This window comes from Nuphar pumila, chromosome 15, assembly GCF_984573655.1.
Source record: "Nuphar pumila chromosome 15, dmNupPumi1.hap1.1, whole genome shotgun sequence".
NCBI lineage: Eukaryota > Viridiplantae > Streptophyta > Magnoliopsida > Nymphaeales > Nymphaeaceae > Nuphar > Nuphar pumila.
In genome coordinates, this window is record NC_143263.1 from 32,965,755 (window position 1) to 32,991,876 (window position 26,122).

At 42.1% G+C, this 26,122-nt stretch overlaps 1 protein-coding gene across 1 annotated transcript in view; it reads left to right on the forward strand.

Moving 5' to 3' along the window:
* The window catches only part of LOC149815054 (serine/threonine-protein kinase EDR1-like), a 133,651-nt gene that overhangs the window by 64,755 nt on the left and 42,774 nt on the right, over positions 1-26,122 (forward strand). Inside the window, exon 6 of the mRNA XM_089988684.1 lies at positions 14,376-14,416. Coding sequence (XP_089844810.1) covers positions 14,376-14,416 — 41 coding nt within the window. The remainder of the gene's footprint in view (positions 1-14,375; positions 14,417-26,122) is intronic.

Here is a 26,122-nt window from a genome sequence, read left to right on the forward strand (position 1 = left end):
TCTGACACTCCCCCTGAACCTCAAAGCCTGGGGGTTGTTGCATATAGATTGTTTCATGTAAATCTTCATACAAAAAGGCATTCTTGATATCCAACTGAGACAGGGGCCATCCATAGTGCACTGCAACAGAAGGAACAAGACGAATAGTGCCAAGACGAGCGATTGGGGAAAAAGTTTCAAAAAAGTCAACACCATAAGTCTGAGTATAGCCTTTTGCAACCAACCGGGCTTTGTACCGTTCAATTGACCCATTCGAGTTATATTTAATGGTATATACCCATTTGCAGCCAACAATATCTGCAACAGTTGGAGGATCAACCAAATCCCAAGTGCCCCTAGAACATAGGGCATCAATCTCATCCTGCATAGCCTGCATCCATTTGGGGTCGAATAGAGCCTGACTGTGATGAAGCGGAATAGAGGAGGTAGACAAAGCCGAGATAAAATTCTTCATAGAAGCTCCAAGATTAACTTCAGAAACAAACTGAGAAATGAGATGAAGGGTGCACTGTCTTTTCCCTTTTCGCAAAGCAATAGGAAGATCCTGATCAAGAGCAGAAACTTCAATATGCTCAGAGATATTTGCCTCAGGAGAAGGAGATAATGGGGGCATGGGGTTAGGTGGTAACCTGTGAGTATACACTATAGGAGGGTTTCTGTATTGAGACTCCCCAGAGGATGGAGCCACAGGCTTTGGACTGAACGACTCTAAAGGAAAAGGGGGAATTGGCAGAGGAAAGACATCACTCTGACTCTCATGTAACCTTGGAGTAGTATTCGTGAAATATGGAGTAGACTCAAGAAGGTAACATCCGCACTGACATACTCTTTATAGGATATAGGGTCATAGCAACGATATCCTTTTTGATTCTTATGATACCCAAGGAAAACACATTTAATAGATTGTGAAGCAAGTTTATCTCGTTCAGGACCCAGCTTATGTACAAAGCACACACATCCAAAAACTTTAAGGGGGATGAGAAAAAGAGGAACCTCAGGATGGAGAATTTAGATTGGGATCTGTTCTTCTACAGAACTTGAAGGCATGCGGTTTATAAGAAAACCAGCAGTCAAAACTGCATCTCCCCAGTATGACGCAGGCATATTGGATTGAATCATTAGGCACCGAGCGACATTGACAATTTGTCTATGTTTCCTCTCAGCCACACCATTTTGTTGGGATGTATGAGGACATGTAAATTGAGGTTGAATCCCTTTATCAGAATAGAATTGAAGCAAGTCTTTGGATTTGAATTCAAGAGCATTATTAGTGCGAACAATTCCAACACACACGTCAAATTGAGTTTTTATTTCAACAATCAAAGATTTAAGAATGACAGGGCCTTGAGACCGATCTTTTAACAAGAACACCCACGATAACCTTGAGAAGTCATCAACAATGACCAAATAATAACGACACTGAGATCTACTAGGAATCCTACTCGGACTCCATACATCGACATGAAGAAGTTCAAACAATCTTTGACTCGATGGACTTTGACTCGAGGGAAAAGAGCTTCGACAATGTTTTCCCAATTGACATGTTTCTCATTGAAAAGAAACTGAGGGAGGTATATGAGGAATGACTCGACGAAGTTTTGGCACTGGAAGATGACCCAGACGATGATGCCATAACAAAGGACTCGAGGAAGACATAACAACAGAATAGACAGAACCCTCTGGTTGATGTAGATAATACACACCACCTTCCTCATAGCCGCCACCTATCCTCTTCTCCGTAAGCAAGTCCTGAAAAATGCAACCCATAGGATAAAAAATTACCCTACAATTCAGCTCTTTTGTCATTCTACTGACAGATAATAAATTTTGTGGAAAAGAAGGAGCATGAAGAATATTTGATAGTTGAAGGGTAGGGGAAATAGACATGTTTCCCTGCCCTACAATTGGGGAAGAACTGCCATCAGCAAGGACTACCTCTTTTTGATCGGATACAGGATTTAAACTTAAAAAAGTTACTCGAATTTTCGCACAAGTGTCTGGATGCTCCAGAATCAATGATCCACTTACCACCTTGGCCAGATAGGCCATCACCTGCCAAGCACGCACCTTTAGCAACAAAAGACTTCGAAGAGGATGAGCATAAAGTAAGAAGCTTGTTATATTCAGCCTGGCTAAGGGTTATATAATCATTGGAGCAATCAGCATCAGATTTAACTACTTGAGCCATAAGGAAAAGAATGGGCTAAAAACGAACAGGTACTCAGATTGATGACACTAATTTGTCTCCACCACTAAAAAAAAACCCCACACTATGCAGGTCCACACAAAAAAAAAACTGTTACTCTGCTTCACGACGTCTGCGCAACATCCATACTGAATATTTAATTCTATTTCAGCCAAAAAAAAAAACTTTACCCACTTGAATAGCAGGTTTTATACTCCCAGCAGCCACACCAGGGATAACATCTTGACAGGCTTCAAGCAACACAGGGGATAGCGTGTGACACTCACACATCAACTGATACGACAACCAGCAGTTGTTCACACACAAAGAAAAGACCACGACAGTCATGAACAACAACCCTCAACAAGAATAAATTTTTTTCAGCACAGCAGGGCATCAAGCCTGCAGTTTTCACGACAGTAATGAACAACAACCACCAAACATGAATGATAATTTAAAAATTTTCAGCACAGCAGGGAATCACTCTTGCTGTTTCCATATTCTGAAATAAACTACCAACTGAAATGAAACAACCAACAAAGATCCAGTGAATCACGACCAACAATAATATGCAGACGCAAAAAATAAATCATGACAGTTGCTGCTCCCAGACAAATATAGCTCGACTGCCAACAAGAATACCAGTTCATCAAGGCACGGTTAAAACAAATCAGTCATTTTTTTTTCAATCACAAGCAACAACACAACAGGTGAGATTGCTGTTTCTCCCAAACAGGAGGAAATCACGAAGAAAAGAGTATCACGACAAATGGGATTGTTGTTGTGCCCAAACAGCAGGACATCACGGCAGGAGATCACGAGTGTTTGCGGCTTCCAAACAGCAGGAAATCACGACAGGAAAACTCGGCAACAGAAAAGCACGGCAGGAAATCCAGGAAATCACGGCAAGGCTTCTCCCAAACAACAGAAAATCACGGCAGGAACAAAACATCTGCTCCCTTAGATCTGATGACAGATCTGGGTCATCAAATCCCAGATCTCTTATCAGATCTTACCCAAAATAAGAACAGCTGACCTGATTTGAAGATATATTTTTTTTTTGTTGGTGTAGATCGTTCGAAGATTGATCACGATCGACGATCACGCTCCCACGATCGGCTGCTCTAATACCATGTTAAAGGATGGATGAGATGCACCAAACCCTAGGTAGTGAGAGAGAGAGAGAGGAGAGAGGAGAGAGGAGAGAGGAGAGAGAGAGAGAGACGGCTGCACAGAAAACAAACTCATCAATCTTGATTAGGGCTAATCTCTATGTTAAATAGAGAGAGGCCAAAAATAGAAATTACACATAAGTCCCTCAATAAAATAAAATTCAAATAACCTCTAGATTAGAAAAACTTAACCATAAAACCTCTTAATCTCAACACTATTTTATCCCTTCTTTGTAAAAATAGAGGAGGATAGAGAAGTTGCCATCTCCATTTCCATGAGACTCAATGATACAAACTATGTGATGTAGGCATCCATAGTAAAACATAAAATATTGGTTGATGGCACCGAAAGAGAACCAAAGCTCATGCTCACCAAGATCGAAAATGGCAAGGAAGTAGTGCTTCAAGGAGAAAAAATGTCTAAAGCTATTGCCGAATACGAAAAAAGATGGATGGAATAGAGGATGGGTCATTCCAAGATCATTGGATGACTCATCAATAGTGTTGATATCAAGAACTACTCGAGTTTGGCAAAATTCAATTTTACCAGTGATGCATTGAAGTATCTTAGAGATATATATTGTCTAAAAGACATAGCTCGTGTATGTAATGTGCAAAATAAAGTTTGAACTATAACCCAAGGAAAAATGAACATTAAGAAATATTATAATGTTCTTTCTCCTCTTTGGGATGAATTAACTCTTTTAGAGCCCAAGTGACATTGCTCTCAAGACGTAGAACTTCGTGAAAATCAAATTAAAATAGAGCATTTCTACTAATTTGTTAATGGGCTTAAAACCAAATTTGAAGGGACTAAATCAACCCTTCTTCATAGAGGTGTTCCTTCTATAGTTAAAACATTAGAAGAATTAACTATGGAAGAGAATAGATTAAAGAAACCCTTCTCTACTAAAGACGAAGAATCGGTGCTTGCTATGTCAAGGCCCGAAAATCGCACGAGGGTTTACAAGCCCCCTCATTTTGGTAAAAGCTCAAATGGCTATGGGAGAATGACTATGAATACAAGAAGAGTGGTAAATTAATGTCACTTTTGCAATGAGCCGGGTCACATCAAGCCATGTTGCGCAAAAAAAGACAAGAGAAGATCGAAAAGATGAAAAGAAAGCGACTTCCGTAGGGCCATCTTTTGAAAAGAACGGTGTAGATGAAAGCTCTAAAAGTGTTGGCTCAATGTTTCTAGCACAACTCATGGAGGCGCTACAACCAATGTTAAAAAATCATGCCTCTTTCTTCTCCAGTGCGACTGTATCCACATGTATTGATCACGGTAAGACTTCTTAAATTCTTGATTTAGGAGCTTCTTTCCATGACTCCAAATGAGTCTATCCTATCCGAATGCCATATTAACCCAATTGATTCTTATGTTTCAACCGCCGATGAAACTTTTTTGAAAATCAAAAGTTTTGAAACTTTGCAAAAACATCAAACTTTTCATATACCAAATGTTAGAATAGTACCAAAATTAAATTTAAATTTCCTATCGATTTCCCAAATTGCGGACCATGGGTGTAAGAATTCTTTCTTATCTAATGGTTGTGTGGTACAGGATCTCTAGTTCGGGAAGCCGATTGGGCGAGGCCATAAAAGAGATCTCTATTTTATGGATAAGCTTGAATTATCAAAACATATTTTTTGTAATTTTGTGAAAAAGAAAGATATAGAAAATTGTCATAAAAGGACTAGGACATCCTAGTATGTCAAAATTACATTTGTTTCTATTTTTTTGCAAATTATAAAGAAAATGATTTAGTTTGTGAAGATTGTTTTCTTGGTAAAATGAAATCCTTGCCATTTGAACCTAGTCATTTTATATCTAAAAAATCATTTGAGTTAGTGCGTTCGGATGTATAGGGACCGACTCCGATTGTGTCCAAAGGAGGAGTATCATACTATGTCATTTTTGTGGATGATTATAGTAGACATACTTGGATATATTTCTTTAAACACAAATCTGAAGTATTTGATTGTTTTAAAAAATTTCATCATTATGCAAAAACTCAATTTAAACATCACATTAAAATTTTCATATCCGATTATAGAGGAGATTTTTTATCAAATGACTTAAAAAATTATTCTTATTTACAATGAATTATCCATAAAAAATCTTATCCTTATACTCCTCAACAAAATGGACTAGCCGAAAGGAAACATAAACATATTGTTGACACTACTAAGACGCTTCTTATATCAAATTTTTTTTGGGCCAAAGTCGCTTTTACGGTGGTTTATTTGATTAATATAATGCTTTCAAATACTATTGAAAATTTTTCTCCTATTAAAAAATTATTTAAAACTCCTATCGACTATAAAAGGTTAAGAGTTTCTTGTTGTAAATGCTTTGTTTTTATTAACAAGAATAACAAACTTTCTGCTAAAGCTATTTCTTGTGTTTTCCTAGGATATGTTGAAAATAAAAAAGGGTATAAATTTTATGAAATTGGGAAAAAATAAACTATATGTTTCAAGAAATGTCACGTTCCTTGAAAACGAAAATGGATTTGATAAGGATAATTCCAAAGAGCATTATGAATATTCTTTTCTTTTTTATCTTGCTAATGAGCATGATAAAGTTGTTGATTATGATAGCATTTGTGAGAACAATAATGATGACATTCATGATGTGCATGAGAGTGACAATGAGGACACTCATGATTCACATGATAATTTGAGTGAAAGTCTTAATGCCATAAACCAATCACATAATGAAGTTCAAACTTATACTCGTCCTACCGAAGACCATCCTCCATATGCCTTAGAAAGATATTCCCAAAATAAAGACATAAATTTATTTGTGTCCTATGATTCCTTTGAACCCAAGTATAGAGCATGCCCTATGGGAACCATCCTCTTATATTGATGGTAAGAATCACCAAGAATGGATTAGAGCCATGAATGCTAAATTAGAAAAGGTAAAAACTTGAGAAATTCAAGCATTACCCAAAGGAAAGAAAATAATAAGGTGTAGATGTGTTTACATGATTAAAACCAAAAGTGATGGGACATTAGAGAGATATAAAGCTAGACTTGTAGGCAAATGATATAGTCAAGAGTACGAAATAGACTATGAGGAAACATTTACTCTAGTTGCTCGAATGACCACTATTAGAACTATTGTTTCTATAGTCTCGATTAAAAAATGACCCATCTTTCAAATGGACGTTAAAAATACTTTTTTGAATGTTAATCTTAATGAAGAAGTTTACATAGAACCTCCCCTAGGATTAGGGTTGGTGTTAAATTATGTAATCAAATCATGTAATGTTATATATATAAGGTAATACATATACATATATTAATATATATGTATATGTATCTACTTATTATATATATAAAATATATATTTCTATTATTTAGCCGTAGAGGTAGTTTAGTCTTTTTCTCATTTTTGAGCATATTCATTTCTTGAATATGTATTGCATTTTTCCCTTTTTTATTTTCCTCTTTTTTCTCCTTTTCTTTTTTGTACCCTTTGTACTTTGTACCTTGGGGGGCCCACCACTAGTCGTTGGGCCACTCCAACGGTCACATTTGTGACCGTTGGAGGGGCTCCAACGACTATGTGGGAGCCCCTCCAAGGGTCTCTCCAAGCCCTATATAAAGGGCTCTCCTCCATTGTATTTTTCAAGGCTTTGGGATTATAGCCCAAGCTTGTGTTAGTGGAACTTATGACTTTTGGGTTCGTATTTGTGCATTTGTGAGTTTGTGTTGTGCATTATGTGCACAAGTGTTTCAAGTGTTCTTGTTGGGCGTTTGTATACGCATTTATTTCCAAGAATATTGTAATATTGTTCGTAGTATCTTGTTGGAGATACTTTCAGATGGTATCAGAGCCTTGTTTGAAGGATGATCGTGCGTTTCTTCTCTTTTGAAGTGCCTCAAAAAAAGTGCCTTCAAGCTATTGGAGTTTGGAGTGGATCATCTCCTTCGAGCAATATTTTAGAAGCCTCTTTTGTCAAGAAAGAGTTGAAAAGCCTTTGAGGTATGTATTGTTTTTCATAATCTCTCCTCTCTAATGGGTGAAAAAGACTCCTATTTCTCTCTTGGGTTCAAACTTAATGGGTCCAACTATCATGTTTGGGCCGGTAACATGGAAGCTCACATCAAAGGAAAAGGGCTTTGGGTCTATGTCCAAGGCTCGATTCTCGAACCGGAACCCAAGATAACTTTAATAGAAGGAGGAAAGATAAAGATTCTTGAAGGAGATGAAAGAACCAAGGCCCTTGAAGAATATACGACAAAGCATGAAGAATGGGAAATGAGGAATTTTAAAATCCTCTATTGGATATTTTCATTCGTAGAAAAGAGAATCAATGCAAATATCGTAAAGTTCAAGAAGGCTTCTCAAGCATAGGAATATCTTGAGAAGATGTATACCTCTAGGGATTTATCCCATAAATACTATCTCCAAAAGAGGGCGCTGACGCTTCAACAAGGAGAAATGTCTATTAGAGAGTACTTTGTCGTGCTCTCTTGTATTTGGGATGAACTTGTTATGCTCGAACTCAAATGGAGTGGTAAAGCTATATAGCTTCGTCACAAACAATTGGAAGAATATAGATTTTTTAATTTTTTGAATGGGCTTAGGCCCGAATTCGAACAAATACGATCTTCTCTTTTATCCGCATTTTCTGTTTCCCCTCTTGAAGATGTATTAACTAAGTTAACTGGGGAAAAAACTCAGATGAGTATAAGCAAGAATACCCCAAGTGTATTAGCCACACCTTCAAATAATGAAGGTGTAAATGCCGTTTTAAGACCGGGAAACAACTTAAAGACATACAAGCCTCCTCATTTCAAAAACCAAAATCCAAGTGCACAAAGAGGAAGGAGGGACTATAGTAAGTTTACTTGCTACTTTTGTAAGGAACCGGGGCACATCAAACCCATGTGTCCAAAGTTAAAAAAGCTTCTTGCCATGGCCACTACATCTCAAGAAGGCCCATCATCTTCAAATGAAGCCCTCTCTCTTCAACAAATCGTAGATGCTCTTCAACCCCTTCTAAAAGGGGCCACTTCCGGTGCTGCCATGTCAACCTCCTCTCCCCCCGGTAAGACTTCTTGGCTTTTGGATTCGGGTGCTTCCTTTCATATGACTCCAAGTTTTAATTATTTTTCCAAGTATACAAAAAATTTCCTTCCATCCTTTGTTTCAACCGCGGATGGAACGTTTCTTGAAGTAAAAGGAATGGGTAACTTTGACAAACAAGGATTCTTTATTCCAAAAATTATATTTATACCCAAATTAAACTTAAATTTACTTTCCGTTTCTCAACTCTCGGATTATGGGTGTGATATAAAATTCTCATCTAACAAATGTTGGATACAGGATCGCCAGTCCGGGAGATTGATTGGGGAAGGCTCTAGGAAGGGTGATCTTTACTATGTCGATTCCCTTCAAGTTCCAAAGAATCCTTTTTGTAATGTTATCCAAAAAGATATTAATGCATGACACAAAAGACTTGGACATCTAAATATTGTAAAAATTTCCCATTTGCCTTTTGTCAAAAGTTTATACAAAAGTGATTTCACTTGTAATGATTGTATACTTGGGAAAATGAAAAAAATACCTTTCTTTCAAAGATCTATGTTTACAACTAGACCGCTTGAAATTGTCTATTCTGATGTATGGGGTCCGACACCAGTTTTATCAAAAGGTGGATTTGCTTATTATGTTATTTTTATTGACGATTATACGAGATATTGTTGGATTTATTTTCTTAAACACAAATATAAAGTTTTTTCAACTTTTAAAACCTATCATATGATGATTAAGAATCAGTTTAATGGGAATCTCAAAATTTTTAGAACTGACTCAGGTGGAGAACAACTTTCAAATGATTTCAAAAACTACATTGAAAATTATGGTATTCTCCACCAAAGATCTTGTCCAAAAACCCCTCAACAAAACAGGTTAGCCGAAAGAAAGCATAGACATATAATAAAGACAACCCGAACTTTGTTGGTCTCTCAAAACATCCCAAAAGGTTTTTGGGCTGAAGCTGCTCTTACATCTGTTTATCTGATAAATCGGCTACCCTCTAAAAACTTGAACAATATCTCGCATATTGAAAAACTCTATATTAAAGAACCTGACTATAGTCGATTAAGAATATTTGGTTGTAAATGCTTTGTTCTTACTGATAAGAACGATAAGCTCTCACCTAAAGCGATTCTCTGTGCTTTTCTTGGATATTCCGAAACCCCTCTTGTTATGATATCAAGAATGATAAGTTATATGTCTCCAGAAATGTGAGTTTTCTGAAAAATGTTAATGATTTTGAAAAAGGTGAATCTTGTGAAGATAACATGGATTATTCTTTCCTATTTGAAATGTTAGCTCATGATGATGACAATGAGGATAGTGATGATGGTTTTACTCCTAATGACATCAATGAAAATGAAGATAGTTTCCCTCCTCTTCCCTTGGTATCTCAACATAGTAATGAAGAAGATTTAAGAGAACCTATAACATATATCCATAGAGATAGAAGTAATTTCAGGAGTGCTATTGAAAAATACAGTGAACCTAGTAGTTCTAGTTCAACAAATGATGATCTACGAAGAACTGACAGAAGTAGAAGAGTACCCTCTAGGTTTGTCTTATTTGATTCTTTTTCACCCAGATATAGGGCTTGTCTTAGCGCTATTCACTCTTACTTTGAACCAAGGAATTTTGAGGAAGCTAAAAAATATATAGAATGGCAAGAAGCTATGCAAAATGAACTCACTGCTCTTAGGAAAGCAGAGACATGGGAATTTCAAACTCTACCTATTGAAAAGAAAACCATAGGCTGTCGTTGGGTATTTAAAGTTAAGACTAAGAGCATTGGATCTCTGGAGAGATACAAAGCTCGTTTAGTTGTTAAAGAGTATAGTCAAGAGTATGGGATTGATTATGAAGAAACTTTTGCGCTCGTTGCTCGAATGGTAATTGTCCGATGTTTCATCTCTGCTACTTCTATCAACAAATGAAACATCTATCAAATGAATGTTAAGAATGCTTTTCTGAATGGTGATTTGAATAAAGAGGTTTACATGGATGCTCCATCTGGAACGGAGACTCCCAAAGGGAAGGTGCTTCGCCTTAGGAAAGCCCTTTATGGCTTAAAACAAACCCCTAAGGCTTGGCATGATAGGTTTAACTCTGTAATGATAGAAAATGGGTTTTCATCTTGCTTTACTGATACTGCTTTATTTGTTAAGAAATCTAATGCCGGGATTGTTATTTTACTTCTATATGTGGATGATATGCTTATAACCGAAAGTGATTTTAAAAGGGTTAAAAGCATAAAATCAATTTTAAAGGATAAGTTTGAAATGTCTGACTTGAGTTTTCTAACTTATTTTTTTGGTATTGAAGTAGCTTACTCTCATAGAGGGTATTTTTTGTCTCAAACTAAGCTTGCGTCTGAGATTATTGATAGGTCAGGTATTACTGATAAGGTTTGTGAAACTCCTACTATAGTAGGAGCTAAAATGAAGATTAATGATGGTATTCTTCTCTCCGATCCTACTCCCTACAGACAACTTGTAGGATCCTTGATGTATCTGAGTATTACAAGACTAGATATAATTCATACGACAAGCCAGTTTCAGCATGCACCAACCTCCGCTCACATGAGTGCTATCTTACGAGTCGTAAGATACATAAAAGGCACTCTAAATAAGGGAGTTTTCTTGTCCTCTTCCTGTGATTTAAAATTAATTGCATATACTGACTCTGATTGGGGAGGTGATCCAAATAACCGTCACTCCACTACTGGTCTTTGTGTGTTTTTAGGAGATTCGCTGATTTCATGGAGATGTAAGAAGCAGCAAAATGTGTCTCTATCATCAACTGAAGCCGAATATCGTGCCATGACAACTATTACTATGAAAATTGTATGGATCCATCAGTTGCTGGAAGATATGGGGATCACAATATAAGGGCCCACCAAGTTATGATGTGACAACAAAAGTGCGATTTATATTGCTAAGAATCACACTTTCCATAAGCGAACTAAACACATAGAAATAGATTGTGATTATGTTCGTGAGGTGTATCTCAAAGGAGTCATTGACCTTCCATATGTCACATCAGAATATCAGTTGGCAGATTTCTTCACTAAAGCTTTGTGTGCTCTGCGCTTCAACTTCCTTCTTAGCAAACTTTCGGTCATCCTGCCCTAAGTTTGAGGGGGGGGGGGGTGTTAAATTATGTAATAAAATCATGTAATGTTATATATATATTATATATATATAAGGTAATACATATACATATATTAATATATATGTATATATATCTATATATATATAATATTTCTATTATTTAGCTGTAAGGGTAGTTTAATCTTTTTCTCATTTTTACGCATATTCATTTTTTGAATATGTATTGTATTTTTTCTCTTTTTTCTCCTTTTTCTTTTTTGTACCCTTTGTACTTTGTACCTTGGGAGGCCCTCCACTAGTCGTTGGGCCCCTCCAACGGTCACATTTGTGACCAATTATGTGGGAGCCCCTCCAAGCCCTATATAAAGGGCTCTCCTCCATTGTATTTTCCAAGGCTTTGGGATTATAGCCCAAGCTTGTGTTAGTGGAACTTATGACTTTTGGGTTCGTATTTGTGAGTTTGTGTTGTGCATTGTGTGCACAAGTGTTTCAAGTGTTCTTGTTGGGCGTTTGTATACACATTTATTTCCAAGAATATTGTAATATTGTTCGTAGTATCTTGTTGGAGATACTTTCACAGTTGACACATGAAAAAATACTTTGTCTGCGAAAGGCTTTGTATGGTCCTCAAACAAGCTTCTAAGGCTTAGTATGATCGATTCAGTAGTGTGATAACAACTTGATTTTAAATCTTGTTATAATGACACTGCATTGTTTGTTAAGTTTTCTAATTCAGGTATGGTGATATTACTTCTCTACGTAGATGACATGATTATCATAGGAGGTGATAAGCAGAGAGTTAGTCATATCAAAGATGTTCTCAAAGCTAACTTTGATATGATAGATCTTGGTTTTTTACATTATTTTCTTAGAATTGAAGTGACATACTTACCTCGTGGATATTATTTATCGCAAATTAAGTATGCAACAAAGATCATAGAATGATCAGGGCTTTCTGATAAAAAATGAGTTGATACTCTAGAGGTCATCAATGCCAAGATGAAAAAGGATGATGGAGAACCTCTAAAGGATCCAACTCCATACAGACATATGACTAGAGGTTTAACTCATCTCTCTATTACTCACCATTGCTCATGCTATTCACTCTCTTAGTCAATTCTAGCACTACGGTACGCGAGTGTTGTAATAAGGATTATTAGATACATAAAAAATACTATTAGTTATTGTTTGTTTTGTCATCCTCCTCCCTGTTAGAAGTTATTGCATATTTATACTTTGATTGGGGAGGAGATGTGAATGATCGTCGTTCAACTGCGGGTTTTTGTGTTTTTTTAGGTGATTCATTGATATCGTGAAAATGCAGTGTCATTGTCTTCTACATAAGCATAATATTGAGTAATAACAACCACTGCTTCTGAGTTGATATGGTTGAAACAATTATTAGAAGACTTTGGAGTTCACGTAGCAGAACCCTCATGGTTATGTCGTGACAACAAAAGTGTAGTTTACATCACAGGCAATCACACGTTTCATGAGTGTACTAAACACATCGAAATGGATTGCCATTATGTCAGAAAAATTCTTGAAGAAGACCATTACACTGCCATATGTACCATCCGAGTATCAATTGACAGACTTCTTCCCCAAAGCACTTCTGTCACCATGATTTCAATTCCTCTTTGGCAAACTCTCGGTTGTGGCACCGTGAGTTTGAGGGAGGGTGTTAAGATATGCATATATATTTATATATATATAATACATTGTAATAGGTAAATATCCATTAGGGGTAATTTTGTCTTTTCATAGTCTTTTAATAGGTTGTGTCCATTAGGGGCACAACAATCTTTTATTTATTTTTTTGTACAAACTAGGAATTTAGTTTAATGTCGAGGACATTGTGGTAAAAGCCACAGAGTCGCCTCCCCAATGATTCTATTTTTAGCTATTGGGGAGTGTCCCAAGGGCTCTATGGATCCTTTGATGTGTATAAATAGGGGTATTCACCTTCTTGTAAAGTTAAAAGTTATTGCTTTATCAAGCATTTTGTTATACAAAATCCTATATTTTTAAGTGTGCTCTTGGCCCTTTGAGTGGCCTACGTGTATGTGCTTTTGTGTTGACCCAGTCTTGGTGTTATTTGATATTGTGTTCATGTAACCTCTGCTCTCAAAACCTTTAGTCTTGTATGTCTTTAGATTGTTGGGACCTAAAACTTTTTATGAATGCTCTTTAAATTGGTTTATTTCCTTTCATTGGAGTTATGGTTATGGTTGGAGTTTTAAGGTTGCTTCATCTTAGCTGATGGTCTAGTGTCTGAATCCCATATGGCTATAACTCTACTGTTATGTATATAGGGGAACAGACATATTGACAATGAGGGTCTGTTTATCCCCATGGTTGGCAAAAGTTTCCTTTTGTAGCAAGGATTTTTTTCTAAATTATGATAAGCATGTGATGCCACAAGTTTCCCCCCTCGAGTTTCCAAATTATTTTTACTATGATAATCTTGTAGTGCCATTGCCCATGTAGTTTCCAAACCATCTTTACTATGATTCTCTTAGGTCTTTTTTGATCTCTTTGATTTCTAAAGCTTTTCTAGTTTTAGATGCACCTGATGTGGCATAGATTTACATAAGAGCCAAGCCTTTGAGTACCCAATGCATTACCCATCTTTGCCCACGTTTTGGAAATGTAACCTAGGGGAAGACTGTGTCTGTGCAACTGTCTTCTGTTGCTTTTACTTTATATTTGCCATCTCTTCATAAGTGTCACTGCATTCTACAAATTGATTTCACTGGCTTTACAAAATTGCGTTGCTTCCTCTTGATTCTGCTTATAGCGTGACTTGTTTATTTGACTACAGTTAATGCGATTTCCTGTGCATTCAGGTTCTTATGGAGAGGTTTATCATGCAGAGTGGAATGGCACTGTGAGTGATTTTCTTTATGTATTTAAAATTTATCATTCCCACCCAAGTGTTTGTTCTTTTATCATGTGCATACGTCTTTTTACTTCCTCTTGTTGATTCTGATTTTGTTTTCATGAATTGCACTGTTTGTATTCATGTAATTTTTGAAGTCCCTTTGCTTTGACATATTAACAAGCTGGTGAAGTATATTTTTTCACTACATCAATTGGTCCAATTTCTGGTATGTCTGAGGACAGAGCTTTAATTTATTATAATTGATGGGACTTCCAGCTCCAATTAATTGACTCTATTTATGTGTGAACAATATCACATCTATATGCAGTAGATATGGGGATATAACCATTTTGGCGAAGTTTCCCAATACAAGTAGCATTAAAGAGGACAATATGGGTGTAGAAATGGTGCATCCATGCAACATTGCAAACAAAAATTACATATCATTAGTACTTTGATCTTAAATTCAAAAATCACATCTGAATAAATTTAAATTAAATTGTCGAATGCATGCAAGATATGGAGAAATACTTTTCATTGATCATGTATTCCTCATGCTTATTAAGCTGCACATCTTGTATGAGTAAATTTCCCATTTCACACTGTTGTGCTTTCTTTTCTCAAAGTTTCTCACCTACTTCATTTGTTAGTCTTATTTACTATTTGAGTTATCATGTCCTAGTGAAGTTTGTTCATTAATAAATATATTTGCTGATAATATGCAAAAGATATGCCTGGTTAGATGTGTAGTACCTGAGTTGATATGGATGTGGATTTGGTCTGTAAATGGTTGCCAAATGTATATCGTATTTTAATCTAGCTATAACCTGGTCAGCTTTTATGTATTAATTTAATAAATAAATTAAACTCTATCAAACATTGATGTGTGGTATAAAGAATACATATGACGATACAAGTTTCTTTTGTTTGGAACATAGAATTTCCTAAGAGTTAACTGTGTTATTCTGATGTACTGTATATCAACAAACCATTTGAAATAGCGAATTCATTCATTTTTTAGCTGGGGATTTTATTCTTGTTATCAAAAAATGCCTGGATCATGTGTCTCTTTCTTTGAAGGTCATGATCCCATTTTTAATAGAATTTATGATGAGATCTCAGGACAGAATAAGGGATCTCATTGCCCATCAGGTTGGTACTTGCTAAGACCAAAGGAGAAAAGACTTATAAACCTTGTCAAGAAAGTTCAGTCTTCTTGTATCCTCCAAGAGACTGATGGTGTGGATTGTTTCTTCGCTAATTTCGAGAAGAGACTCTTGTGTCTCAGATGTAGCAGAAAGGTTGAAGCCTATAATCCCCATCTTGTGGCTTGCAATTGATGGGAGAATCTCAAAATATGTAAGTGTAAGGGGTCGAAGTTAAAACTTACTCTGTGTTTCCAAGGTTGCCAGTTCACCTGGATCAAGCAAGGATCCCCTGATGGAGCAGTCAAGAGGATGCAGTTGGGAACAAGACTTTTTGTAAAGCCCGTTAAAAAAAAAAAAATCGTGTCGGACTCGTGTCAGACACGTGCCCTGCACGTGTCAGACACGTGTCGGGGTCTGGGTCGCTTTGTCGGACCCGGATCCGAGCTGGACCCGGACCCGAGCTTAACCCGGACCCGGGTTCTCGAACTCTCAAGAACCTGCGTCTTTTAAAAAGACGCAGGCGTCTCGGGCGAGGGTTCAAAACCCTCGCCCCCCCCTCTCTCTCTCATCTGCTCCGATCTCCCCCCCCCCACGCCGTGGCCGCCGGTGACTGGAGACGCCGGTGCGCATCTCCGTCCGGCAGCCTCCCTGACGACCGACGATGCTCCCTGCGGCCTCCCGACGGTGCGAGCACTCCCCTCTTCGCCTCCCCTTTGAGTTCCGGCGACCCAGTGGCCTTCGAGCGCCGGCGACCTTCGACAGTCGGCAGCCTCAGCATCCCCCTTGTTCTGCTCCCTGCGCCGGCCACCGACGACCTTTTAGCTCCGGCAGAACCCCCCTTTTCGTTCCCTGTGTCGTGGGAGCCGCCGACGACCCCCCGAGCGCCGGTATCCTGCAAGCACGACCACCACCTCTTCGCCTCTCACCCTTCGAGCGAGGGTTCGTCGCCATCGGTCACCCCTCTGCTGTTCCTCCCTGCAGTCGCCGAGTGCGGGCGACTCGCCGTCGGTCGCCGCCCGTCCCCTTCTTGTCTGGCCATCGGTGGTGCCAGGGACCCCGTGTGCCGACGACAGCCTTCCAACTTTGGCAACACCACCACCCTCCGTTCGGTGACCTCAGTCGACGCCAGCCTCCGACGGCCCCGTTTGCTGCGATTTTTCGGAGGTATAACCCTCCCCTTTTTTTCTCCTTTGTGCAGGGTGGATCGACAGGGGGGCTGAGCCCCCTGTCGTCACCACTTGTTGGCAGGGGGTTAAAACCCCCTGCCTCCCTGTTTGCTGATGGTCGACAGGGGGTTGAGCCCCCTGTCGTTGACCCTTCTTGGCAGGGGGTTCCGCCCCCTGTCACTCTTTCTTTGTTCTCGGTAGGGGGCGCCCCCCCCTACCTTTGTGTTTGTTTCCCGGTAGGGGGCGAGCCCCCCCTGCACTCCTATCGTTTTCTGGTAGGGGGGGGGAGCTCCCCCTGCCCTTCGTTGCTTCTCGGTAGGGGGATCGCCACCCTGCCTCTTTTGCTTTGTCGGCAGGGGGCTCCGCTTCCCCCTGCCATCCTTGTTGTGCTGGTAGGGGGTTCCGTCCCCCCTGCCATTTGTTTTGTTGACAGGGGGTCCCTCCCCCCCTGTTCCTTTTTGTGTTTGCCTGCAGGGGGCGAGGCCCCCTGCATTTGTTTTCTGGCAGGGGGCGAGCCCCCCTGCTCCCTTGTTGTTTCTGGTGGGGGGAGAGGCTCCTCCCCTGCCTTCTGTTTTTCCTCAGCAGGGGTTGAAGCCCCCTGCTCTCCTGTTGTTTCCCCTGCAGGGGGCGGAGTCCCCCTGCACCCTCTGTTGCTCTTCGGCAAGGGGTTCTGTCCCCCTGCCTCCTGCATCATGCCAGCAGGGGGCGAAGCCCCCCCTGCTTCCCTGTGTGCATCTTTGTTCTCTGGCAAGGGGCTTTGCCCCCTTGCCTTGTTCTTGCTGCCGGCAGGGGGGCTGCGCCCCTGTCTCGTGTTCTGACAGGGGGTGTCCCCCTCCTGCCTTGTTGTGGCAGGTGTGGCAGGGAGCTTCTGCTCCCTCCCCTGCCTTTCTTTGTGTCCCCCTCCTGCCTTTCTTTGTGCTTGTTAGCTCGGTAGTTAGGTATTCTACTCGTTGAGCTAGGTACGCCTGTCGAGGCGTTACCCTTGTTGGTTATACTGCTTACGCAGTTCTTTGCTTGGTGATAACTAGCTTCTCATACTAGTTGATTGCTTATCCTGTGTAGCTTACAAATTGCTTGTGATGCAATAGCTTGTGCCTCACAATTAATGTAGCTGCTGGCCGATAGGCTGAACCATATAATGGTACTTGTATTTATTACGAATGTTGTTATGAATACCTTTCTTATGCAAATGCTTTTGCTTGGCTGGTGGATAGAGTTAGTTACTCTTCACCTATTATATTTATGAGATTGCTATAGTTATCTGTTCAGCACTCTGATCCTTCCTGCTCTTTTACGTAGCTGTTTGCTTTACTAGAGCTTTGCTTACTCCACAACACATTTGGTTAGATCTGCTAGTCTTGCTTGTTTCTGCTTGAGCTAGCGTTTATCTTACTTATTACAGCTTCTGCTCTTTCTTGTCCTTTGCACCCCTACTAGTCTGTTGTGTGACTGACCCATTTTAATGGGCAGGAGGTGAACAGGTTGAGACAGCTTGCGATGGCATGATGACGCGATGCATTCAAGGCAATGCCCTTTCCTGACGTTGCGCTCCTGGGGATACTTTTGATAGATGCGGTATAAGGTTTCTTTGAAAGCATCTCTTTTGATTATAACTCTGCATTTCTAAAACTGTATTACCAAAATGTGGTTCTTCTTTTCATTTCAATAAAATATATTTTTGAACTGCAAATCGGTTTGTAAGGGGGAATCTGCTTTTTGATTGTAATGTGCCCAAGGTCTAGGGACTTGTTGTTTCGAACCTGATCTTCCGCTGAACTCCTGTTTTAAACTCTGAAAAATGATTGATTTCAAAGCTTTCAACCTTTTCATAAAAGGTTTCAAGTCCACGATTTTGGGGCGTTACAACTTTTGGTATTAGAGCAACTGGGAAAGTGGTAATCCTTGATCATCCGCCATCTACATCACACTGTGAGTATCTATTTCTGTTAAATTGTTTTGTAGTTATTTTAATTAAAGAATGTGTTTTTGCTTAGATGTCATTCAATAAACTGATCAAATCTATATACGCATTGACCGGAGCTGTAACGCCCCAAAATTTCGACTTGTGATTTCGAAAACTTTATCGAAAAACCTTTCAAAGATTTAAAGTTTTAACTTTTAAAAATGACAGCGGAAGACATTTAGAAAGGAACACAAGTCAACAATTCTGGGTACGTTAGCTGAAAAACCATCATTTACATGTACAACAACTTAAAGGAATTTAAGAAATAAGGCAATCAATTAAAATATGCAGTTTATTACAAAATGAGCATTTTATTCCAAAGTTCAATAAATGTAAGAAAACTCCAAAAAGTCCCAGAGCCAAGCCGCCAGCAGAAAGAAGATGAATCTTGATCCACGTTGCACCACGCCATCGGCCGCCATTGAAGTCCTACTCCTCACCTGCCCATGAAATGGGTCAGTTTCATAACAAACCAGTAGGTGCACGAACATATAAGTAGAATGAAAATAAAACAGGACATTCATGAGATAAGCAGTTATGATATTTAAGCAATTAAAGCAACTGTAGTCTATTCTAACAGATGTAATAAGTGCAAAGAGTTGTTAGTTGACGCAGTGTAAGTCTTAGTCATCTACAACTATTCACGAATATATTCTTTAAGTTCTGATATTAACTGGCTTGTGGGTACGCAGAGACGCGAAACGTAGAAACAGCCGAGACCGATCTGGGGGTTTATTATGCCAGGTGTTTTCATTAACCCGGATGGCTGACTGAGTCCGCTCCTAAGGGGACGGTCAGTGACCAAGAGAGTAAATCCCCAAAGGCATTCGTGGCCCATGGATGCATCCAACTTCTGCAGAAGTGCCTGGGAATTACCACCTAGGATAATTTATGGTAATCCCAATTCTCCTAACTCCGATAACTGGGGAGAACCGAGTCTTTTGTCCGTGGGGTGGTTGTTAACAACCTGTCCATCGGAGTCTTTGTACCATCCATCCTCTTCCTTGATGAACCGTGAAGATCGGATGGGTACGACGGGGGTTTCTTAACCGCCGCCCCATCCTACATGCTCTGGTCCATTAGACCCACTCGAGCATCTTGCCTGTGAAGGCGAATGGTCACCCTTTTTATGTAATCTCAGCATTTTGCTAATTGCACTCATCGAGGTTGCCACAACCTCATTATCCCACCATCGTAACACACATGGGACGTACTTGTCCAAAAGTACGATCGTACCTTCCTAGAGGTACAACTACGATGAGAGGGCAACATAATGGTTTATGATTCTTTTGGTTCCTACATGACATGTTTTGCTTTTCTGAGCAATTGGCCTGTGGAGGCCGATATTACCACATCAAAATCAGTAAAGTATAAATTTCACACTCCAATACCCTTCATGATCTTACATAAAATTCATACCGTACCTGCCTTAAGGTTCGGTTATAATAGCAATTGCAGTGGTTTTGAGTCTCTTCACAAAGTCTATCTTAAGTATGCAATTTCAAAGGAATAAACATGCATAATAGACAATTATGAGTTAAGTAATCGTACACGTATACAAGCATGCCAAGTAAACTACTTGATTCTTTCTAGAATGAGTCTACCCAAAGAATTTACATTATGCAATTTCAAAAGAATCACAAAGAGTAAAACATTGATCAACCAGTACTTCTTCAGATACGCAAATATGCAAAAATAATTATTCTATCTCAGAAGTCTTATTTTATTTTGTTCATACACACTATTCGTGCGACTTTCCCCTACCTCGGGATGTCGTGCAACTGCGTGCTTCTACGCGTGTAGATGATACGAGGCTCGGGCCGCGGAGCCAGAACGGGGGTCCGATTCGAGGTCTGCAACAGTGCTACGATTATTATAATGCGGAGAAGTAGAAAAACAAGCCTGCCTATAGGAGAAAAAGAGAGGCACCAGGGGTGTGCCCCTGCTGGCCGAAAACCGAAACACGACAAGGGCGAGCCCTTGCCTGCAGACAGCTGCGGGGAGACAGGGCTGAGCCCTCTGTCAAAAACAAATAGCGTGGCGGCAGGGGAACAACCCCTGCCGACAGCCACCAAGTGGCAGGGGCTGAGCCCCTGCCGACAGCAAGAAGTGGCAGGGGCTCAGCCCCTGCCAACAGCACACAGTGGCAGGGGCTGAGCCCCTGCCGACAGCAATGGATAGCAGGGGGCCAGCCCCTGCCGGAAGCATAAGGATGGCAGGGGGCAACCCCTGCCGGAAGCACATGGATGGCAGGGGGCCAGCCCCTGCCGGAAGCACCAGACGGCAGGGGCCAACCCCTGCCGACAGCGAGAAGTGGCAGGGGCTGAGCCCCTGCCGACAGCACTGGACGGCAGGTGGGGGCCAGCCCCTGCCGAAACCACAGGTCGGCAGGGGCCAACCCCTGCCGACAGCACGAAGTGGCAGGGGCTGAGCCCCTGCTGACAACACAGGTCGGCAAGGGGCCACCCCTGCCGACAGCACTAGACGGCAGGTGGCCCCAGCCCCTGCCGAAAGCACAGGTCGGCAGGGGCCAACCCCTGCCGACAGCACGAAGTGGCAGGTGCTGAGCCCCTGCCGACAACACAGGTCGGCAAGGGGCCACCCCTGCCGACAGCACGAAATGGCAGGGGCTGAGCCCCTGCCGACAACACAGGTCGGCAAGGGGCCAAGCTTTGCCGAGAGCACTGGACGGCAGGGGGGCCAGCCCCTGCCGAAAGCCACAAGGTGGCAGCAAAAAGGGGTGTCGCAGGGGCCACCAGTCCCCTGCCGGCACTCCGGAGAATCGCAGAGGGAGAAGGGGACGACAGGGGCCGCGTAGGCCACCTATCGGGGCCCTGGTGACACAGGGAGGCGGTGGGAGGCCGCGGCAGTGGCTGTGAGCCGCCTGCCGGCCTCCCGGCGAGGTGACAGGGAGGGGGTGAGGAAGAAGAAGAGGGAGGAGAAGAGAAGAGGGAGGCTGATCGTACCTGGGAGCGGGGGCCGGCGTCGGCGATGTGCGCAACAAGGAGGAGGCCGGCGCGGAGGGGGGGGGGGGGGGCGAGGGCTGCGAGAGGGAGGCGAGACTCCCCTCGCCCTCCAACCTCTCTCTTAAAGGCGCAGGGGGGCACCCGAATGGGGAAACCCTCGATGGGTTTCCCTATCCAGCCCGGAAGCAAAAGGGGGAGAAGGGGGGGTTGCGGCGCCCGACTGCTCGGGTTTTTTTGAAAACCCTAAAATAAAAGGGGGCCCGGGTCGGGTCCGGACCCGACCCGGCCCGGGTCCAAACCGATTTTATTTTATTTTTTTTATTTTTTATGGGGTTTTTACATCCTACCCCTCTTAAAAGAATGTCGTCCGCGAAATATTTATTACCTTGAAGAATCAAAATACAGGTGAGGATATTTTTCCCTAATATCGCTCTCAGGTTCCCAAGTACATTCGTCAATTCCATGATGTTGCCACCGTACCTTTACAAAGGAAATAGTTTTTGATCTTAGCACTTGGTCACGACGGTCGACGATCTCCACTGGTCTTTTTTCGAACGTCAAGTCCCCTCTAATGTCCACATCATTATAATGAATTATATGCGATGGATCGTGAGCATACTTCCTCAACATGGATACGTGAAAAAAATTATGGATCTGAGCATACTGCGGAGGTAACGCCACGCGATAAGCTGCTTCTCCAATCCGCTCCAGGATTTCGAACGGTTCGACGTATCTAGGACTCAGCTTTCCCTTTTTCCCGAACCGAAATACGCTCTTCGTCGGAGATACCTTAACAAAAACCATCTCGCCAATATCGAAGGTAAGCTCTCGTCGGCGTCTATCTGCATAGTTTTTCTACCGACTCTGAGCGGTACGGAGTCGTTCTCGAATCATCTGCACTTGTTGAGTATAGTGTTGCAAAACTATAGGTGCCTCCAAACTTCGTTCGCCAACCTCGTCCCAGTAAACAAGTGAACGACATGGCCTCCCATACAAAGCTTCGTATGGGGCCATCCCGATGCTCGCATGATAGCTGTTGTTATACGCGAACTCCGCCAAACTGATGTGGGAATCCCACTCTCCCTTCCAGTCCATCATACAGGCTCGAAGCATGTCTTCCAAGGTTTGAATCGTACGCTCCGACTGCCTGTCCGTCTGAGGGTGAAACGCAGTACTAAACTTTAACTTTGTGCCCAACGCCAACTGAAGTTGTCCCCAAAACCTTGAAGTGAATCTAGGATCACGATCGGAGATAATCGAGACTGGAACACCGTGCAATCTCACAATCTCTCTAACATAGAGATCGGCGAGACTATCCAATGATTGGTTGAGACAGATAGGTAGGAAGTGGGCTGACTTGGTGAGTCTATCGACGATCACCCAAATCGCGTCATGCTTCCTCCGCGTCCTCGGAAGACCGACTATGAAGTCCATGGTAACATCTTCCCACTTCCATAGAGGAATCTCTATCTGCTGCATGACCCCACCGGGTCTCTGGTGCTCGATCTTGATTTGCTGACACGTTAAACACTTCGAGACATACTCAGCCACGTCTAGCTTCATACCGTTCCACCAATAACTGCGTTGTAGGTCCTTGAACATCTTCGTGCTACCTGGGTGAATTGTGTACCTAGACTTGTGGGCTTCCGCAAGAATTTCATCTCGAAGAACCGGGTCGTCGGGAACCCAGAGGCGCTCCTTCAACCATATACTTCCATCCTCCTTCAGACGTAAAGGTGTCTCTGCCAATATCGCTTGAGCCTTCAACTTTTCGTAGCGTGCATCAGCTTTCTGCCCATTGATGATCCTCGCAAGCAGCTCAGGTTGAGCAACAAGGTGAGATAAGCCGATTGAACCTTGAGTGATCGCGAAAGGTTCCCATGAGGCTAGGTCTTCGACCAACCTCCATCCAGCAAATAAAGCATTTATCGAAATTTCCGGTGCTTTGCGGCTGAGAGCGTCAGCCACGACGTTCGCCTTTCCTGGGTGGTAGGAGAGGGTGAAGTCGTAATCCTTGAGGAATTCAAGCCAACGCCGTTGTCTCATGTTCAATTCTTTCTGCGAAAATAGATACTTAAGGCTCTTATGATCGGTGAATGCCTCAAATTGCTCCCCATACAAGTAATGTCTCCATATCTTCAGTGCGAACACCACTGCAGCTAACTTTAAATCGTGAGTTGGGTAGTTCTTCTCGTGAATTTTAAGTTGTCGAGAAGCGTACGCGATCACTTTCCCATTCTGCATCCGCACAGCCCCTAGGCCTGACCCAGAGGCATCGGTATAAATCACGAATCCGCCTTTACCAGAAGGTAAGGTCAAAATAGGAGCACTGGTAAGTCGCTCCTTCAATAATTGAAAACTCGCCTCGCACTTCTCGTCCCATAAGAATTTAGCCTCTTTCTTCAGTAACTTTGTCAGGGGTAACGCAATTTTAGAAAAATCCTGAATGAATCTTCTGTAGTAACCCGCTAGTCCAAGGAAACTTCTGATATCACGCGCGTTCTTTGGTTGATGCCAACTAAGCACAGCCTCAACCTTCGCAGGGTCCACGGACACTCCTTCCTTAGAAATAACGTGTCCCAAAAACATAACTTCTTCGAGCCAGAATTCACATTTAGAGAACTTGGCATACAAACGTTCTTTTCGCAAGGTTTCCAACACAATTTTTAGGTGCTCCCGATGTTGCTCTCGATTTTCTGAGTACACCAAGATGTCGTCGATCAACACGATCACGAAGGTGTCCAAAAATGGCTTGAACACCCTATTCATTAAGTCCATAAAAGCTGCGGGGGCATTGGTTAGTCCGAACGGCATGACTGTGAACTCGTAATGTCTGTATCTCGTCCGAAAGGCCGTCTTAGGAATATCCTCATTCCTAATTCTGAGCTGATGGTATCCAGACCTAAGATCGATTTTTGAGAAAACCTTGGCCTTCTGCAACTGATCGAACAAGTCTTCGATACGCGGCAAAGGGTACTTGTTTTTTATTGTGGCCTGGTTGAGCATTCGATAGTCGATGCACAACCGCAAGGTCCCGTCCTTCTTCACGAAGAGCACAGGAGCTCCCCAAGGAGAAACGCTGGGGCGAATGAATCCCTGATCCAACAACTCCTGCAACTGCTTCTTCAGCTCCTCAAGCTCAGCTGGCGCCATTCTGTAGGGTGCTTTGGAGATTGGTGTCGTACCTGGTAGCAATTCAATATTTAATTCCACCTCACGAGACGGGGGAAGTCTCGACAGCTCTTTAGGAAAAACGTCGGGATAATCGCGAACAACATCCAGCTCACCGATGGGAATAGGCATTGGATCTGACTGGATAACACTAACCAAAAAGGCAGTGCATCCCTTCCGCAAAAAGTTCTGCGCCTTAAGCGCCGAGATCATCCGGCTTGCTCGAACGGGTCTGGGAATTCTGAATTCTACTCTCGAAGAGCCTGGAGGTGACAAAACGATCTTGCCCTCACGGCAAAAGATCTTGGCATGATACTTGTGCAGCCAATCCATGCCTAGGATGACGTCAAATTCGGTCATCTTCAGCAGGATAGCACAAGCAGGCAAGTGCCGCTCTGCCACAACTACGTCCAATTCAGGTATGAAAGTGGTGCAAATAGTGTTCTTCCCAACGGGGTTATACACGTCTAAAGCATTATCAAGCGTTTTTACCGTTATATGCAATTGTTTTACGAATTTTTCTGACACAAACGAGTGTGTAGCACCACAATCAAAGAGTGCAAAAGCTGCTTGATCAGCAACAAGAATGGTACCTTGAACGAGATCCCCTTTGGTCAATTGATCGACCGTGGCTGCATAAACTCGACCCGGCTCTCTGCCACTGCTTGGTTGTGCTCGCTGTTGCTGCTGATGAGGTGGTCGAGGAGGCTGAGATACGTTGCCGGTTCGCTTGAGGTCATCTGCTGCTTTCTTCCGGCAGTTGCGTATGAAATGGCCCATCTTGCCACAGTACAGGCATCCGCCGGTGTCCCGCGGACAAGATTATCCCACATGAGGCCTCTTGCACCTGGGGCAGTTATCACTAGACGGCTGCCTGGACGGTGGGTTGCCCTGCTGTCGTTAGCGCTTTGCTGGAGGAAACTGTTTCTTCCCTCCTTCAGTCTTCACTGGAAAAGGTGGTCGTTGCCCTGTGCCGCCGGAAAAGGTCTTCTTCTGCTCACCACCTGACGCGGTTGACTTCTTGGCTTGCACACTTTTTGAACGCTCCCAATCCTCGTTCAGTAGGGTGGCTGCTGCTACTGCTGCAGAAAAAGTCGCGGGCATACTGGTGAGAACCCTATGCCTGAGTCCTTCCTTCAGTCCGCGAATAAACTTCCCGGCCCGCTCATGATCATCCTCGAATAGGTGAGAACAATAGCGCTCCAACCGTTGAAATTTGGCGATATATTCGTTCAAACTTAAGCTTCCTTGGCACAGTTCCAGAAATTCCACCTTCTTCTTTTCCCTCGCATGAGGAG